Raw genomic sequence first — 18,392 nt, forward strand, 5'->3', positions numbered from 1 at the left:
AAGCCGAGGAGATGAGTGATAGAGGGTAATATTTTAACATTTCATTAATGCCCCTGTAGTTGGGCGCAGAGTTTTGTCCTTCTTCTTCTCCACAAAGAAATACCCTGCGCTGGCGGACGAGGCCAATGGACAAATACTCCCTGAACGAGAGAGTTCTCAATGTACTCCTCCATAGCCTTGGTCTCTGGACCTGACAGGGAGTAAAGCCGGCTCCCGAAGGGGTGTAGTGCCCGGGAGAAGGTCAATGGAGCAGTCGTAGGGTCCATGCGGAGGGAGAGACCTAGCACGGGCCTTGTTGAATGTTTTCTCAGAGGTCCAGGTCCTCAGGGGTAATGGCGGAGCGATCTAAGGCTTCTCTCAAGCCTGCAGGATGATGTCCCAGGTCAGGCTGGGCCGATTTAAGATGATGAGCATGGCGGGCTCCAACCCAAGATAGAACCAGTAGCCCAGTCAGTCAGGGGATTGTGCTTCTGGAGCCATAAATATCTCAAAACCACAGGTACATGGGGAGATTCTATGAGCAGGAACTGCATAAACACACTGTGATTTCCTCGTAGGTCGATCGGAATCGTATTGCGGGTGACTCTGCCGATAGAGCGCCCATCCAACACTCTGACATCAATGGGAATGGAGAGGGGGGTTGACTGGAGATGTCCAGCTCCGACACCAAGGTAGCATCAATAAAGCTCTCATCAGCCCCAGAGTCAATGAGTACCTGGAGTGATTTGGCCTGGTCGCCTCACAGGGTGACATGGAGAAGGGTGCGAGTAATGGGGGATTGGAACATCCCCGTACGGCTCACCAGAGTACTCGTACCTTATGATGAGCATGGACTTTTTAATGGACAGGTGGAAATATAAGGTCCTGTAGTCTCGCAATACAGACAGCTCCTGGTGTTCAGTCTACGTAAACGCTCATCCGGAGACAATCGAGCCCTTCCCAGTAGCTTGGGCTCTAGAGAAGACCGTCCTCGGCGATTCCCGTGAGCACTCGGGTGACTTCGGATTCTCTCAGAAATTAGGATACGGATACTATTTGGAATTTTTGCCTGCCCTTCATGACCTGCACGAGCCTGTGGATTTCTGAACAAAACGCGCCAAGCCAATGGAGGTTTTTGGATATAAAAATAACCTTTATCGAACAAAAGGAACATGTATTGTGTAACTGGGAATCTCGTGAGTGCAAACATCCAAAGATCATCAAAGGTAAGCGATTCATTTTATTGCTTTTCTGACTTTCGTGACCAATCTACTTTGCTGCTAGCTGTTTGTAATGTTTTGTCTGCTGAGAGAGATGTCCTAACATAAACACTTGGATAGCTTTTGCTGTAAAGCTTATTTTTGTTTATCTAACACGCCAGGTGGATTAACAACAAGCTAATAAGCTGTGTTTTGCTATATTGCACTTGTGATTTCATGAAAATCTAATATTTTTTGTAATATCATTTGAACGTGGCGCTCTGCAATTCAGCGGATGATGATGACAATTATCCCGCTAACGTGATGGGTGCATCAAGAGGTTAAAGTCTATGGATTCTTCAATGACATTGAGCTGATTTCTGACGTGCAGTTCCTTCTTTTTCTTTTGTGTATTTCTGTATTGTTTTAGTGATTCACCGTAGTGAAGGTGTAGGATCATAGTGAAGGTGTAGGATCATAGTGAAGGTGTAGGATCATAGTGAAGGTATAGACTCAGGTTTTCTGGGTCCCTATGTTTTTAGTTGGATAGGTCTCTCAATTTCTTTCTTAGGTTTTTGCCTTCTTCGTCAAACCATTTGTCATTGTTGTTCATTTTCTTCAGTTTACTGTTTGACATTTATTTATTTATTAGGGAAGCTGATAGGTCAAATATGCTGTTTTGGTTTTCTACTACCATGTTTACACCTTCACTATTACAGTGAAATGTTTTGTCCAGGAAGTTGTCTAAAAGGGATTTAATTTGTTGTTGCCTAATTGTGTTTTGGTAGGTTTCCACACTACTTTCCTTCCATCTATAGTATTTCTTAATATTATTCAGTTCCTTTGATGCCTCATGATTGAGTTTTGCTCTGTTCAAGTAGCCTGTGATTTTGCTGTGATCTGATAGAGGTGTCACTGGGCTGAATGTGAACGCTCTGAGAGACTCTGGATTGAGGCTAGTAATCAAGTAGTCTACAGTACTGCTGCCAAGAGAGGTGCTGTAGGTGTACCTACCATAGGAGTCCCCTCGAAGCCTACCATTGACTATGTACATACCCAGCATGCGACAGAGCTGCAGGAATTGTGACCCACTTTTGTTGGTTATGTTGTCGTAGTTGTGCCTAGGGGGGCATATGGGGGAAAGGATGCATTATTTGACCAAATAGGCATCTCGTCTGTATCCTACCTTGTCACAACACAACTGATTGGCTCAAATGCATTAAGAAGGAAGAAAATTCCACAAATGTACTTTTAACAAGGCACCCCGTTAATTGAAATGCATTCCAGATGACTACCTCATAGTATATACCTAATACTATGTATCTAATATGATGTACCTAATACTATGTATCTAATATGATGTACCTAATACTATGTATCTAATATGATGTACCTAATACTATGTATCTAATATGATGTACCTAATACTATGTATCTAATATGATGTACCTAATACTATGTATCTAATATGATGTACCTAATACTATGTATCTAATATGATGTACCTAATACTATGTATCTAATATGATGTACCTAATACTATGTATCTAATATGATGTACCTAATACTATGTATCTAATATGATGTACCTACTACTATATACCTAATATGATGTACCTACTACTATGTATCTAATATGATGTACCTACTACTATATACCTAATATGATGTACCTACTACTATGTATCTAATATGATGTACCTAATACTATGTACTTAATATGATATACCTAATACTATGTATCTAATATGATGTACCTAATACTATGTACTTAATATGATATACCTAATACTATGTATCTAATATGATGTACCTAATACTATGTATCTAATATGATGTACCTAATACTATGTACTTAATATGATATACCTAATACTATGTATCTAATATGATGTACCTAATACTATGTACTTAATATGATGTACCTAATACTATGTACTTAATATGATGTACCTAATACTATGTACTTAATATGATGTACCTAATACTATGTACTTAATATGATGTACCTAATACTATGTACTTAATATGATGTACCTAATACTATGTACTTAATATGATGTACCTAATACTATGTACTTAATATGATGTACCTAATACTATGTACTTAATATGATGTACCTAATACTATGTACTTAATATGATGTACCTAATACTATGTATCTAATATGATGTACCTAATACTATGTACTTAATATGATATACCTAATACTATGTATCTAATACTATGTACCTAATATGATGTACCTAATACTATGTATCTAATATGATATACCTAATATTTTTTATATATTTTTAATATGACATACCTAATATAATAAACCTAATAGTATATACCTAATATCATAAACCTAATATGACATAGTTAATATGATATACCTAATAGTATGTACCTAATAGTGTGTACCTAATAGTATGTACCTGGTCTATGTCTCTCTGACTCTGACTCTGATCTCTCTGACTCTGGTCTGTGTGTGTGTGTGGTATATCTTTCTCTCTGACCCTGTGCCTGTCCCTGTGTTCAGTAGATGGAGGTTGGAGTGATTGGTCTAATTGGTCTGAGTGCGGAGTGGACTGTTCCATGTGGCGCAGTAGAGAGTGTACCCAGCCCTCGCCTGGCACCGGGGGCAAAGACTGCCAGGGCATCGACCTCCAGTCACTCAACTGTACCAGCCAACAGTGTCTACAGAGTGAGTATTCAACATATGCCCTGAATATAGACACACACACACACACACACACACACACACACACACACACACACACACACACAATCTCTAACTTCCACTGTTTTTCCACTCTTCACCTTACATCAATATACACGTTTATTTGAATGTTGCAAGTAGATGTCTCCTTCTCTCTCTCTCTGTGTGTGTGTCTGTGTGTGTCTGTGTGTGTGTGTGTCTGTGTGTGTGTGTGTGTGTGTGTCTGTGTCTGAGTGTGTGTGTGTGTGTGTGTGTGTGTGTGTGTGTGTGTGTGTGTGTGTGTGTGTGTGTGTGTGTGTGTGTGTGTGTGTGTGTGTGTGTCTGTGTCTGTGTGTGTGTGTGTGTGTGTGTGTCTGTGTGTGTGTGTGTGTGTGTGTCTGTGTCTGTGTGTGTGTGTGTGTGTGTGTGTGTGTGTGTGTGTGTGTGTGTGTGTGTGTGTGTGTGTGTCTGTGTGTGTCTGTGTGTGTGTGTGTGTGTGTGTCTGTGTCTGTGTGTGTGTGTGTGTGTGTGTGTGTGTGTGTGCGCGCGTGTGTGTCTGTGTGTGTCTGCGTGCGTGCGTGCGTTCGTGCGTGTGTGTGTGTGTGCGCGCCCGTGTGTGTGTGTGTGTGTGTGTGTGTGTGTGTGCGCGTGTGTGTGTCTGTGTGTGTCTGCGTGCGTGCGTTCGTGCGTGTGTGTGTGTGTGCGCGCCCGTGTGTGTGTGTGTGTGTGTGTGTGTGTGTGTGTGTGTGTGTGTGTGTGTGTGTGCGCGCATGTGTGTGTGTCTGTGTGTGTCTGTGTGTGTCTGCGTGCGTGCGTGCGTGCATGCGTTAAGTACATTTAACTCCTCTAGTGTTTAGTTATGACTAGGGCCTGTTACAGTGAGTGTGTTACCACCACACTGGCAGTCATGAGTCATGATGGCAGTCAAATTCCATGTGATCGTTTAGTTCTTACAATGAAGCACATTAAGTCGCTTTACAAGGGGTGTAGAGGGGTGTAGAGCCTAACTGGCATTGCATAAACAGCGTGGGAGTTTCAAGTTTGAGGAAGTTAATTTTCACCATTAAAATGCACCTTTATAATACAATTATTACATGTACAATCGCATTTGCTGTCACTTTTGAGAATGGTGTTTTTTCCACGATAATTGATTGTAGCCTACTGCAGTGTGCACATTGTTGCGCTTGTATTTGTGAAGAAATAGCCGAATAGTTTATCAACATTTTAAGCTAAACGTTCTGATCTGTTCCGTCAGCCACATTGCGTAAAACAGTTTTTTTGATTCTAGTAGTTGTATTATTGTGGGATCTATTGCATCCCACAACTCTCCCAGACTATGTTTGGAATATATATTTATCGCACAGAACAGAATAGGTCGACTTTTGTACAATGGGGGATAGTAGATTGACATAGGCTAGTGCTTTTGCTGTCTACTCATCTTCTTGGCTGACGAAAAGTAAATGTGAACAGTTCTTCCAATATCTTCAATATGTGTAGTTGCATCCTCAAAGTGTCTGTCTTCACGTGTAGCCTGTGAGAAGGACCTGCTCATGTGAAGGGCATTGGCTAATAAGAATTGAGATATCAGAGAGAGATATGTGATGAGAGGTGCTTCCCTAAGCCGGGAAGAAGATAATTAATATTATATTCAGTACAAGGTCACAATGCCCACTGGTTGCAAAAGGCCTGGATTTTTTTAGGGGGCATTTTTGGCCACACAAAAAGGATGCTGCCCGGGAAATGCGAGGCATTATCAAGTATTGTCAAATTGTGATTGAGAGACTGATGAAGTGTGTGCAGCCTGTGCAAAAAAAAATGAACAAAGCAGAGCTCATGCCTTTCATGAGACTTTTTTTCAAATCATCATTAGTCTCATCATGCAGCCTTAGAATGTATTCAAAATCAAAACATACATTTTACAAAACCCAACATTTGTAGAACAACTAAAGTCACATAAATAATATATTTAAATTAAGCTTATAATAGTTCCTACATTTGAAGTCTGAAGTTTACATACTCTAAGTTTACATACTCTTAGGTTGGAGTCATTAAAACTCGTTTTCAACCACTCCATATATTTCTTGTTAACAAACTATCGTTTTGGCAAGTCGGTTAGGACATCTACTTTGTGCATTGACAAATCATTTTGCCAACAATTGTTTGCAGACAGATTATTTCACTTATAATTCACTGTATCACAATTCCAGCGGGTCAGAAGTTTACATACAATAAGATGACTGTGCCTTTAAACAGCTTGGAAAATTCCAGAAAATGATGTGATGGCTTTAGAAGCTTCTGATAGCCTAATTGACACCATTTGAGTCAACTGGAGGTGTACCTGTGGATGTATTTCAAGGCCTACCTTCAAACTCAGTCTTTGTTTGACATCATGGGAAAATCAAAAGAAATCAGCCAAGACTTCAGAAAAAAAATGCAGAATCTCCACAAGTCTGGTTCATCCTTGGGAGCAATTTCCAAATGCTTTTTCTTAATATCATGTTTCTTTAGACCTGTCTAAAATAAATAATGGATTTATTGTGAAGTTGTCGTCTACATTGCATAGATTTATTAGACTTTTTACAAAGGTCTGCATCAGTGGCTTGTAGTCAAGGGCTGCACACAGTCAGCCATGGGCTGAAAGGCAGATTGACTGAAAAGGGATAAAACCCCAGTGTTTAACACAGATCAATGCAGGGACTGTTACAGAACCCCAGTGTTTACTGCAGATCAAACAGGGACTGTTACAGAACCCCAGTGTTTACTGCAGATCAAACAGGGACTGTTACAGAACCCCAGTGTTTAACGCAGATCAAACAGGGACTGTTACAGAACCCCAGTGTTTACTGCAGATCAAACAGGGACTGTTACAGAACCCCAGTGTTTACTGCAGATCAAACAGGGACTGTTGTAGAACCCCAGTGTTTAACGCAGATCAAACAGGGACTGTTATAGAACCCCCGTGTTTAACGCAGATCAAACAGGGACTGTTATAGAACCCCAGTGTTTACTGCAGATCAGAGCAGGGACTGTTACAGAACCCCAGTGTTTACTGCAGATCAAAGCAGGGACTGTTATAGAACCCCAGTGTTTACTGCAGATCAAACAGGGACTGTTATAGAACCCCAGTGTTTACTGCAGATCAAAGCAGGGACTGTTACAGAACCCTAGTGTTTACTGCAGATCAAAGCAGGGACTGTTATAGAACCCCAGTGTTTACTGCAGATCAAAACAGGGACTGTTATAGAACCCCAGTGTTTACTGCAGATCAAAGCAGGGACTGTTATAGAACCCCCTTGTTTAACGCAGATCAAAGCAGGGACTGTTATAGAACCCCCTTGTTTAACGCAGATCAAAGCAGGGACTGTTATAGAACCCCCTTGTTTAACGCAGATCAAAGCAGGGACTGTTGTTATTTCCATTCGAGTCTCAATACCGAATAACACCTTATTCCCTACTTAGTGCACTACACTGTAAATCAAGGATAGCTTAAATCACAGTGTTAAAACATTTTGGGTTAAATTGACTCTACTGGGAGTTATCTTAACACTCAGAGTGATATGTTCCATGGCGATAGTGCTGATAACTGGAGTTGATTCGGACAGAGTACTTTTAACTCCGTTAAGAGTTACAAATGACAGGGAGTTACATCCATGGAGTTATCCACCGATGTTGGATGGATCACATTGTCATATTTCCCAGGATGCTCTGTTGTAGGTTCATAATTAAAATAGTTTGTTTCAATATCTTTTATTTTCCCATTTTACATTGATTGTTTTTGATCTTACGCTACGCAAATATAAGAAACATAAAAACAAATATTTAAAAAATATATAATCTGTAAGTGGTTGGATTTATAGAAATATTTAAATAAGTCTCTACACCCTTATGACTCAAAGAGAGTCAACTGAAAGAGAAACGTACTATGCTATAGGTGTTTGTTAATTCAGAACAACACAGAAAAGGGTACAATGGCAATGGTGTTGATGGGGAAAAAACTACTCTGAAAAGAGTAGAATGGCAATTGGAGTTTTAACTGCAAAAATATCAACACCATGACCGCAGTGGTTTTAACACAAAATGGTGGTCGGACCATATCAACTTCCAAATCGTGTTACATTTGACTCCAAAATAGTTTTTTACTGTGTACCTTTGACCACAGGCCATGGGAATAGAGTGTCATCTGAGACACCATGGGAATGGAGTGTCATTTGAGTCACCATGGGAACGGAGTGTCACCTGAGACACCATGGGAACGGAGTGTCATCTGAGACACCATGGGAACGGAGTGTCATCTGAGACACCATGGGAACGGGATGCCATCTGAGACACCATGGGAACAGGGTGCCATCTGAGACACCATGGGAGATAGCATCCTGTTATGAAATCAGAAAGGGGAACAATAATAGAATGTATCTGTCCGATGCTGACATTGGTGGTTAACACAGGGTTGAATGAGGATGGATACCGTAGCAACAGTGTAGCTATACGGGGCCAGTGAGTTAATATCAACAACATCAATCATAATCTGATTAATCAGTTGTGAGATGATTTCCAGACAATCACAATATGAAGATACAATAGAACTGGAAAATGAACATGGGTTTGTCTGCCCTAAATGCACAAACATCCAGCATCGTAGGGGGAACAGATCCTCTGGCTGTTAGCTTGGCTCAGAGAAAAGGATATCCTGCTTTCTGAAGCTTGTTTAGGGCTAGGGGTTCCTGCTTTCTGAAGCTTGTTAGGGCTAGGGGTTCCTGCTTTCTGAAGCTTGTTAGGGCTAGGGGTTCCTGCTGTCTAAAGCTTGTTAGGGCTAGGGGTTCCTGCTTTCTGAAGCTTGTTAGGGCTAGGGGTTCCTGCTTTCTAAAGCTTGTTTAGGGCTAGGGGTTCCTGCTGTCTAAAGCTTGTTTAGGGCTAGGGGTTCCTGCTTTCTGAAGCTTGTTAGGGCTAGGGGTTCCTGCTTTCTAAAGCTTGTTTAGGGCTAGGGGTTCCTGCTGTCTAAAGCTTGTTTAGGGCTAGGGGTTCCTGCTTTCTGAAGCTTGTTAGGGCTAGGGGCTCCTGCTTTCTAAAGCTTGTTTAGGGCTAGGGGTTCCTGCTGTCTAAAGCTTGTTTAGGGCTAGGGGTTCCTGCTTTCTGAAGCTTGTTAGGGCTAGGGGTTCCTGCTGTCTAAAGCTTGTTTAGGGCTAGGGGTTCCTGCTTTCTAAAGCTTGTTTAGGGCTAGGGGTTCCTGCTGTCTAAAGCTTGTTTAAGGCTAGGGGTTCCTGCTTTCTGAAGCTTGTTAGGGCTAGGGGTTCCTGCTTTCTATAGCTTGTTAGGGCTAGGGGTTCCTGCTTTCTAAAGCTTGTTTAGGGCTAGGGGTTCCTGCTTTCTGAAGCTTGTTAGGGCTAGGGGTTCCTGCTTTCTAAAGCTTGTTAGGGCTAGGGGTTCCTGCTGTCTAAAGCTTGTTAGGGCTAGGGGTTCCTGCTGTCTAAAGCTTGTTAGGGCTAGGGGTTCCTGCTGTCTAAAGCTTGTTAGGGCTAGGGGTTCCTGCTGTCTAAAGCTTGTTAGGGCTAGGGGTTCCTGCTGTCTAAAGCTTGTTAGGGCTAGGGGTTCCTGCTGTCTAAAGCTTGTTAGGGCTAGGGGTTCCTGCTTTCTAAAGCTTGTTAGGGCTAGGGGTTCCTGCTAATATTTAACTTTCATATATTCACAAGTGCAATACACCAAATTAAAGCTTAACTTCTTGTTAATCTACCCATCGTGTCCGATTTCAAAAAGGCTTTACAGGAAAAGCGCACCGTATGATTATGTTAGGTCAGAGCCTAGTCACAGGAAAACATACAGCCATTTTCCAGCCAAAGAGAGGAGTCACAAAAAGCAGAAATAGAGATAAAATGTATCACTAACCTTGGATGATCTTCATCAGATGACACTCATAGGACTTCATGTTACACAATACATGTATGTTTTGTTTGATAAAGGTCATATTTATATAAAAAAATCTCAGTTTACATTGGCGCATTATGTTCAGTAATGTTGTGCCTCGAAAACATCCGATGAATTTGCAGAGAGCCACATCAATTTACAGAAATACTTCCAGGAATCCCAGTTCCACAATAAATGTTTGTTTTGTTCGATAAAGTCCATAATTTATGTCCAAATACCTCCTTTTGTCAGTGTGTTTAGTAAACAAATCCAAACTCATGAGGCGCAGGCAAGTCCAGGAGAAAGTTCAGAAAGTTATATTACACTTAGTAGAAACATGTCAAATGATGTATAGAATCAATCTTTAGGATGTTTTTAACATAAATCTTCAATAATGTTCCAACTGGAGAATTCCTTTGTCTTTAGAATTGCAATGGAACATAGGTCACTCTCACTGCCACGCGCATGATCAGCTCATGGCACTCTGCCAGACATCTGGTTGAAACAGCTCTCATTAGCCCCCACTTCGCAGTAGAATCCTCAAACAAGGTTCTAAAGACTGTTGACATCTAGTGGAAGCCTTAGGAAGTGCAATATGACCCCATATACACTGTGTATTCAATAGGCAATGAGTTGTAAAACTACAAACCTCAGATTTCCCACTTCCTGGTTGGAATTCTGTTATACTCACAGACATCATTCAAACAGTTTTAGAAACATCAGAGTGTTGTCTATCCAAATCCAAATCTATGAATAATATGCATATATTAGCTTCTGGGCCTGAGTAGCAGGCAGTTTATTCTGGGCACGCTTTTCATCCGAACGTGAAAATGCTGCTCCCTATCCCATACAGGTTCTAAGTACACTGATGTAACTCAGGCAACTGAATCTCCTATAGCCTCCTATAGCAAAGCTGTTGATGAGTCGGGTGGCATTGATCTGTCCCAATCCAACTGACAGATGTTAAGTTCAACTCTGTGGCCCATAGGAGACTGGAGGCTCGCAAGACATAGGGGATCGGGGTGGAAGTCTAGCCACCCTTCATCTAGCCAAGAAGATCCAATCCAGCTATCAAACCCCTTTCCCCGCTTGAGACGGACCTACCAGCCCCGGGAGTCAGCATGCATCCTGGGTGTATATAATCAGCTGGCGGCCACCCAGTGGCACCCTCCCCCACGGCCACCCAGTGGCACCCTCCCCCACGGTCACCCAGTGGCACCCTCCCCCACGGCCACCCAGTGGCACCCTCCCCCACGGTCACCCAGTGGCACCCTCCCCCACGGCCACCCAGTGGCACCCTCCCCCACGGTCACCCAGTGGCACCCTCCCCCACGGCCACCCAGTGGCACCCTCCCCCACGGCCACCCAGTGGCACCCTCCCCCACGGTCACCCAGTGGCACCCTCCCCCACGGCCACCGCAGTTCAGCAAGTCGCTACCACCACCATCATTAGATTCCATCACTACCACCACCATCATTGTGGGCAGCTCGATGGTGAGAGATTTTGGCCTGCCTACGATCTGTGGACCGACCAAAGTCCACTGTCACCCAGGAGCCCGTCTCCACGATCTCAAGTCCCTCCTGGGGCTGGTAGTGCTCCAGACCCAGCAACATCAAACTGTTTTAGAGACTGACAGACAGGGTCTGGTAGTGCTCCAGACCCAGCAACATCAAACTGTTTTAGAGACTGACAGACAGGGTCTGGTAGTGGTCCAGTCCCAGCAACATCAAACTGTTTTAGAGACTGACAGACAGGGTCTGGTAGTGCTTCAGTCCCAGCAACATCAAACTGTTTTAGAGACTGACAGACAGGGTCTGGTAGTGCTCCAGTCCCAGCAACATCAAACTGTTTTAGAGACTGACAGACAGGGTCTGGTAGTGCGCTGGTCCCAGCAACATCAAACTGTTTTAGAGAGTGACAGACAGGGTCTCGTAGGGCTCAAGTCTCAACATCAAACTGTTTTAGAGAGTGACAGACAGGGTCTGGTAGTGCTCCAGTCCCAACATCAAACTGTTTTAGAGACTGACAAACAGGTTCGGGTAGTGTCCCAGTTCTCCCTGTCAGAATAACCAACAGAGGACTTGGGAACCGTATCATCTCCTTTATAAATGGCCCTGTTTATGTTCCTTTACCTCCACCTTCTAGTGAGTTCATACTAAATGTAATCTCCTCCCATTCTGATCGATTGGAGACTGAACATGTGGTTAACGTCAATACATTGGTTGTCATTGGATTTAGAGCAAGTAAAAACCCTCCTCCTGAATGACCTCAATTACTGAGCACAAAGTTGATTGGATGTTTCTCACCGAAACATGGCTGTCTTCAGACTGTAGTGCCCCCCCCCCCCCCCCCCCGGGACTACAGCTTTTCATAAGTAATTGACAGTTGTTTGGTAAAAACATATACATACACATGTAGGTAGAGTCCATTCTCGGAAAAGGTGGGCGGGGGGACAGCCTCTATTTTTACTAAAGCTCTTCAGCTGTAAGGGCCTTGTGTCTGGCAACGTTGGGTCTTTTGAGTATCTATCTATATATATATATCTATACTGTTTAAATGTCAGCCACCAGAGCTGGCTATAACACTGCCTCACTTTATTTACTGATTTATCTATTGTCTATTGTCCTTGAGAACTAGTATATATGACAAGCCAGACGGGCTAATTTTCTAACTTCATCACAATTAATCTGAATAATTTGGGAGTGCTCTTCTCGACCGTTTGATGGCCTGATAAATCCTAACCCCCTCAAACCTATGTGAACTTTGTTTTAGAGATTGACAGACAGGGTCTGGTAGGGCTCCAGTATCAGCAAACCTATGTGAACTTTGTTTTAGAGACTGGCAGACAGGGTCTGGTAGGGCTCCAGTACCAGCGAACCTATGTGAACTTTGCTTTAGAGACTGGCAGACAGGGTCTGGTAGGGCTCCAGTATCAGCAAACCTATGTGAACTTTGCTTTAGAGACTGGCAGACAGGGTCTGGTAGGGCTCCAGTACCAGCGAACCTATGTGACCTTTGCTCCACATCTAAATGTGACGGGTTTTTCGGCATATTTCAGAGAACCAAAATAGGATGAGGTATCAGTCAACCAAGACCCGATGAGAAGTTTGATGATATGTACCCTAGCCTACCACGCAAAGGCACTAAGGAGTTCTTTTCCCTGGTTGCCACAGACATTCTCTGGAAAGTGACATCACAATTCAAGCCTTCTTCCTGCCTTCTCGATCCAATCCGTCACCTTCCAATCAACAACCTTGTTCAAAAACTGTTTTTAATTGCATATCTGAAGAGGTGCAAGCTATTGTTAATCAATCCCTGTTCACAGGCACTTTCCCCACGGCACTAAAACTTCTATGGTGAAACTTCATCTGAAGAAAAGCATTCTAGATTATTCAGATTTGAGAAATGTTCGGCCAATCTCCAACCTTCCATTCTTAAGCAAAATTCTGTGTGTATTTGTGTTGACTATGCATATATGATAAACAGAGAGTAGCAGCAGCGTAAAGGAGGGGTTGGGGGAGACAATACAATAGTCCGGGTAACCATTTGATTATCTGTTTCAGGAGTCTTATGGTTTGGGGGTAAAAAGCCTTTTTGTCCTAGACTTGGCACTCCGGTACCGCTTGCCATGCGGTAGGAGAGAGAGAGAACAGTCTATGACTGGGGTGGCTGGGGTCTTTGAGCATTTTAGGGCCTTCCTCTGACACCGCCTGGTATAGAGGTCATGGATGGCAGGCAGCTTAGCCTCAGCAATGTACTGGGCCGTACGCATTACCCTCTGTATTGCCTTGCGGTCGGAGGCCGAGCAATTGCCATACCAGGCAGTGATGCACCCAGGCAGGATGCTCTCGATGGTGCAGCAGTATAACTTTTTGAGGATCTGAGGACCCATACCAAATCTTTTCAGTGTCCTGAGGGGGAATAGGTTTTGTCATGCCCTCTTAATGACTGTCTTAGTATGTTTGGACCATGATAGTTTGATTGTGATGTGGACACCAAGGAACTTAAAGCTCTCAACCTGCTCCACTACAACCCCCTTGATGAGAATGGGGACGTGCTCGGTGCTCCTTTTCCTGTAGTCCACAATCATTGTTATTGTTATTCTGGCACCAACTGGCCAGGTCTTGTGTTATTGTGTTATTGACTGTACGCTTGTTTATTCCATGTGTAACTCTGTGTTGTTGTTTCTGTTGCACTGCTTTGCTTTATCTTGGCCAGGTCCCAGTTGTAAATGAGAACTTGTTCTCAACTAGCCTACCTGGTTAAATAAAGGTGTTCTCAACTAGCCTACCTGGTTAAATAAAGGTGTTCTCAACTAGCCTACCTGGTTAAATAAAGGTGTTCTCAACTAGTCTACCTGGTTAAATAAAGGTGTTCTCAACTAGCCTACCTGGTTAAATAAAGGTGTTCTCAACTAGCCTACCTGGTTAAATAAAGGTGTTCTCAACTAGTCTACCTGGTTAAATAAAGGTGTTCTCAACTAGCCTACCTGGTTAAATAAAGGTGTTCTCAACTAGCCTACCTGGTTAAATAAAGGTGTTCTCAACTAGCCTACCTGGTTAAATAAAGGTGTTCTCAACTAGCCTACCTGGTTAAATAAAGGTGTTCTCAACTAGCCTACCTGGTTAAATAAAGGTGTTCTCAACTAGCCTACCTGGTTAAATAAAGGTGTTCTCAACTAGCCTACCTGGTTAAATAAAGGTGTTCTCAACTAGCCTACCTGGTTAAATAAAGGTGTTCTCAACTAGCCTACCTGGTTAAATAAAGGTGTTCTCAACTAGCCTACCTGGTTAAATAAAGGTGTTCTCAACTAGCCTACCTGGTTAAATAAAGGTGTTCTCAACTAGCCTACCTGGTTAAATAAAGGTGTTCTCAACTAGCCTACCTGGTTAAATAAAGGTGTTCTCAACTAGCCTACCTGGTTAAATAAAGGTGTTCTCAACTAGCCTACCTGGTTAAATAAAGGCGTTCTCAACTAGCCTACCTGGTTAAATAAAGGTGTTCTCAACTAGCCTACCTGGTTAAATAAAGGTGTTCTCAACTAGCCTACCTGGTTAAATAAAGGTGTTCTCAACTAGCCTACCTGGTTAAATAAAGGTGTTCTCAACTAGCGTACCTGGTTAAATAAAGGTGTTCTCAACTAGCCTACCTGGTTAAATAAAGGTGTTCTCAACTAGCCTACCTGGTTAAATAAAGGTGTTCTCAACTAGCCTACCTGGTTAAATAAAGGTGTTCTCAACTAGCCTACCTGGTTAAATAAAGGTGTTCTCAACTAGCCTACCTGGTTAAATAAAGGTGTTCTCAACTAGCCTACCTGGTTAAATAAAGGTGTTCTCAACTAGCCTACCTGGTTAAATAAAGGTGTTCTCAACTAGCCTACCTGGTTAAATAAAGGTGTTCTCAACTAGCCTACCTGGTTAAATAAAGGTGAAATAAAAAATAAAGGTCTCTGTCTCCCTATTGGCTGTCTCGTTGGTGATCAGGCCTCCCACTGTTGGTATCCCTGTAGGCTGTCTCGTTGGTGATCAGGCCTACCACTGTTGTGGCCTACCACTGTGTCATCTGCAAACTTAATGATGGTGTTGGAGTCGTGCCTGGCCATGCAGTCGTGGGTGAACAGGGAGTACAGGAGGGGACTGAGCATGCACCCCTGAGGGGCTCCAGTGATGAGGATCAGCGTGGCAGATGTGTTGCTATCTACCCTTACCACCTGGGGGCGGCCTGTCAGGAAGTTCAGGATCCAGTTGCAGAGGGAGGTGTTTAGTCTCAGGATCATTAGCTTAGTGATGAGCTTTGAGGGCACTATGGTGTTGAACACTGAGCTGTAGTTAATGAACAGCATTCTCACGTAGGTGTTCCTTTTGTCCAGGTGCGAAAGGGCAGTGTGGAGTGCAATAGAGATTGCATCATCTGTGGATCTGTTTGGTCGCAATGCAAATTGGAGTGGGTCTAGGGTTTCTGTGATAATAGTGTTGATGTGAGCCATTACCAGCCTTTCAAAGCACTTCATGGCTATGGACGTGAGTGCTACGGGTCTGTAGCTATTTAGGCAGGTTGCCTTCGTGTTCTTGAGCGCAGGGACTATGGTGGTCTGCTTGAAACATTTTGGTATGACAGACTCAGTCAGGGAGAGTTTGAAAATGTCAGTGAAGACACCTGCCAGTTGGTCAGCGCATGCCTGGAGCACACATCCTGGTAATCCGTCTGGCCCAGCAGCCTTGTGAATATTGACCTGTTTATAGGTCACTCACATTGGCTACGGAGAGCGTGATCACACAGTCATCAGGAACAGCTGATGCTCTCATGCATGCCTCAATGTTGCTTGCCTCGAAGCGAGCATAGAAGTGATTTAGCTCATCTGGTAAGCTCGTGTCACTGTACAGTTCGCGGCTGTGCATTCCCTTTGTAGTCTGTAATAGTTTGAAGGCCCTGCCACGTAAGACGAGCATCGGAGTTGGTGTAGTAGGATTCAATCTGTTCCAGTTCTACATTATATTAGGAACTATTTAACCGGCCAAGAGTTTTTTGCCACCCTTGGTGAACATAACTCAGAGAAAATACATGTCACACAAAGGCTTCAGTTTACCCCTTTGCAGCGTTATCAGAAAGCACAGCATTAATTTTCACTGCTGCGCAGTTGATGCACAACTTTGCTTTTTGTGTCACCTGAGGATTTTAGCTCCACTGATAAATTAGACTGTTAGTGATTTAAATACCTGGATGGCTCACAATTTTCTCCAGGTAAATCAAGACCGAGGTATTTATTGTTGGAGCCAAAGCACAGAGAGAGAACCACACACATTAATTAGGTATAAAGATAAAACCCCAGGTAAAAAAAACTTAGGTTTTTATTAATTATTATTTATTTATTTATTTTAGAATCAATTTCAAATCACACATTAGGAATGTGACCAAATTGCTTTTAAATCATCTGAGGAACTTTGCCAAGGTGCGGCCATTTCTTTCTCAGGTCGAATACAGATAGAGTCCATGCTTCTTTACAAGCAGGCTTGACTACTGTAATGTTCTCCTGTCTGGTCCACCCAAGAAAGCCATTGGCCAACTGTAAAACATACAGAATGCTGAAGCACGGGTACTGACCAAGACCAGAAGGAGAGCACACATTACACCAGGTAATCTCTGCACTGGCTGCCTGTGAGGTTTATAACTAATGTTACGATTATTATATTGCCCCCCCCCCCCCCCCCCCCCCCCGAGTGGTGCAGCGGTCTAAGGCACTACAGTGCTTGAGGCGTCACTACAGATCTGGGTTCAATGCCAAGCTGTGTCGCAGCCAGCCGCCACCGGGAGACCCATGAGGCAATGCACAATAAGCCCAGCGTTGTCCCGGTTAGGGGAATGTTATGCCGTCCGGGATGTCCTTGTCCCATAGCGCTCTAGCGACTCCTGTGGTGGGCCGGGTGCACAGGGACACTGTTGCTAGTTGTACGTGTTTCCTCCGAACACACATGCACACACACACGCACACACACACACACACACACACACACTGACTTCACCACGTAGTGCTGGTCACTGAAGAATCATTCTCCCAATCTTTTCTCAGCAGATGTGTCCATAGACAATAGCTGGGTAAAGCACAGTTTATTATAGTATAGCTTAGTAATAAGCTTAGTAATAAGCAGAAAACCATCCTATTGGCCAGTCAGCACGTCTCCACACAGTCAGAAAACCATCCTATTGGCCAGTCAGCACGTCTCCACACAGTCAGAAAACCATCCTATTGGCCAGTCAGCACGTCTCCACACAGTCAGAAAACCATCCTATTGGCCAGTCAGCACGTCTCCACACAGTCAGAAAACCATCCTATTGGCCAGTCAGCACGTCTCCACACACCCAGAAAACCATCCTATTGGCCAGTCAGCACGTCTCCACACAGTCAGAAAAGCATCCTATTGGCCAGTCAGCACTTCTCCACACACTCAGAAAACCATCCTATTGGCCAGTCAGCACGTCTCCACACACCCAGAAAACCATCCTACTGGTAGACAAACCACGTCTGAAACAACAGGCAAGCATTTTCTCACTCTGTAGTTTAATTAAACGAGATGATGGTAGGCTTATCCTGGACAGACTATTGAGTACAGAGTACACAGTACCGCTACACAGCCCTGGATATCCCCTCACAGCAGACCACATAACACTCCACTAATCTCACTCATTATCTACTGAATGCCAGGAGGTCAGGTGAGGTCATCGTTGCTTCCGTTTTGTATTATATTGAGAGAGATAGAGAGAGAGAGAGAGAGAGAGAGAGAGAGAGAGAGAGAGAGAGAGAGAGAGAGAGACGAGAGAGAGACAGAGAGAGACAGAGAGAGAGAGACAGAGAGACAGAGAGAGAGAGAGAGAGACAGAGAGAGAGAGAGAGAGAGAGAGAGAGAGAGAGAGAGAGACAGAGAGAGACAGAGAGAGAGAGCAGAGAGACAGAGAGAGAGAGAGAGAGAGCAGAGAGAGAGAGAGAGAGAGAGAGAGAGAGAGAGAGAGAGAGACAGAGAGAGAGAGAGAGAGAGACAGAGAGAGAGAGAGAGAGAGACAGAGAGAGACAGAGAGAGAGAGAGAGAGAGAGAGAGAGAGAGACAGAGAGAGAGAGAGAGAGAGAGAGAGAGAGAG

General features: G+C 43.6%; 1 protein-coding gene across 1 annotated transcript in view; it reads left to right on the forward strand.

The window, feature by feature from the left end:
• Positions 1 to 751: 751 nt before the first annotated feature.
• Positions 752 to 18,392, forward strand: part of LOC116353670 (netrin receptor UNC5A-like) — a 121,486-nt gene continuing 103,845 nt past the window's right edge. The window contains exons 1-2 of the mRNA XM_031791331.1: positions 752 to 767; positions 3,704 to 3,868. Coding sequence (XP_031647191.1) covers positions 752 to 767; positions 3,704 to 3,868 — 181 coding nt within the window. The remainder of the gene's footprint in view (positions 768 to 3,703; positions 3,869 to 18,392) is intronic.

This window comes from Oncorhynchus kisutch, linkage group LG15 (assembly GCF_002021735.2).
Source record: "Oncorhynchus kisutch isolate 150728-3 linkage group LG15, Okis_V2, whole genome shotgun sequence".
In the NCBI taxonomy this organism is placed as follows: domain Eukaryota; kingdom Metazoa; phylum Chordata; class Actinopteri; order Salmoniformes; family Salmonidae; genus Oncorhynchus; species Oncorhynchus kisutch.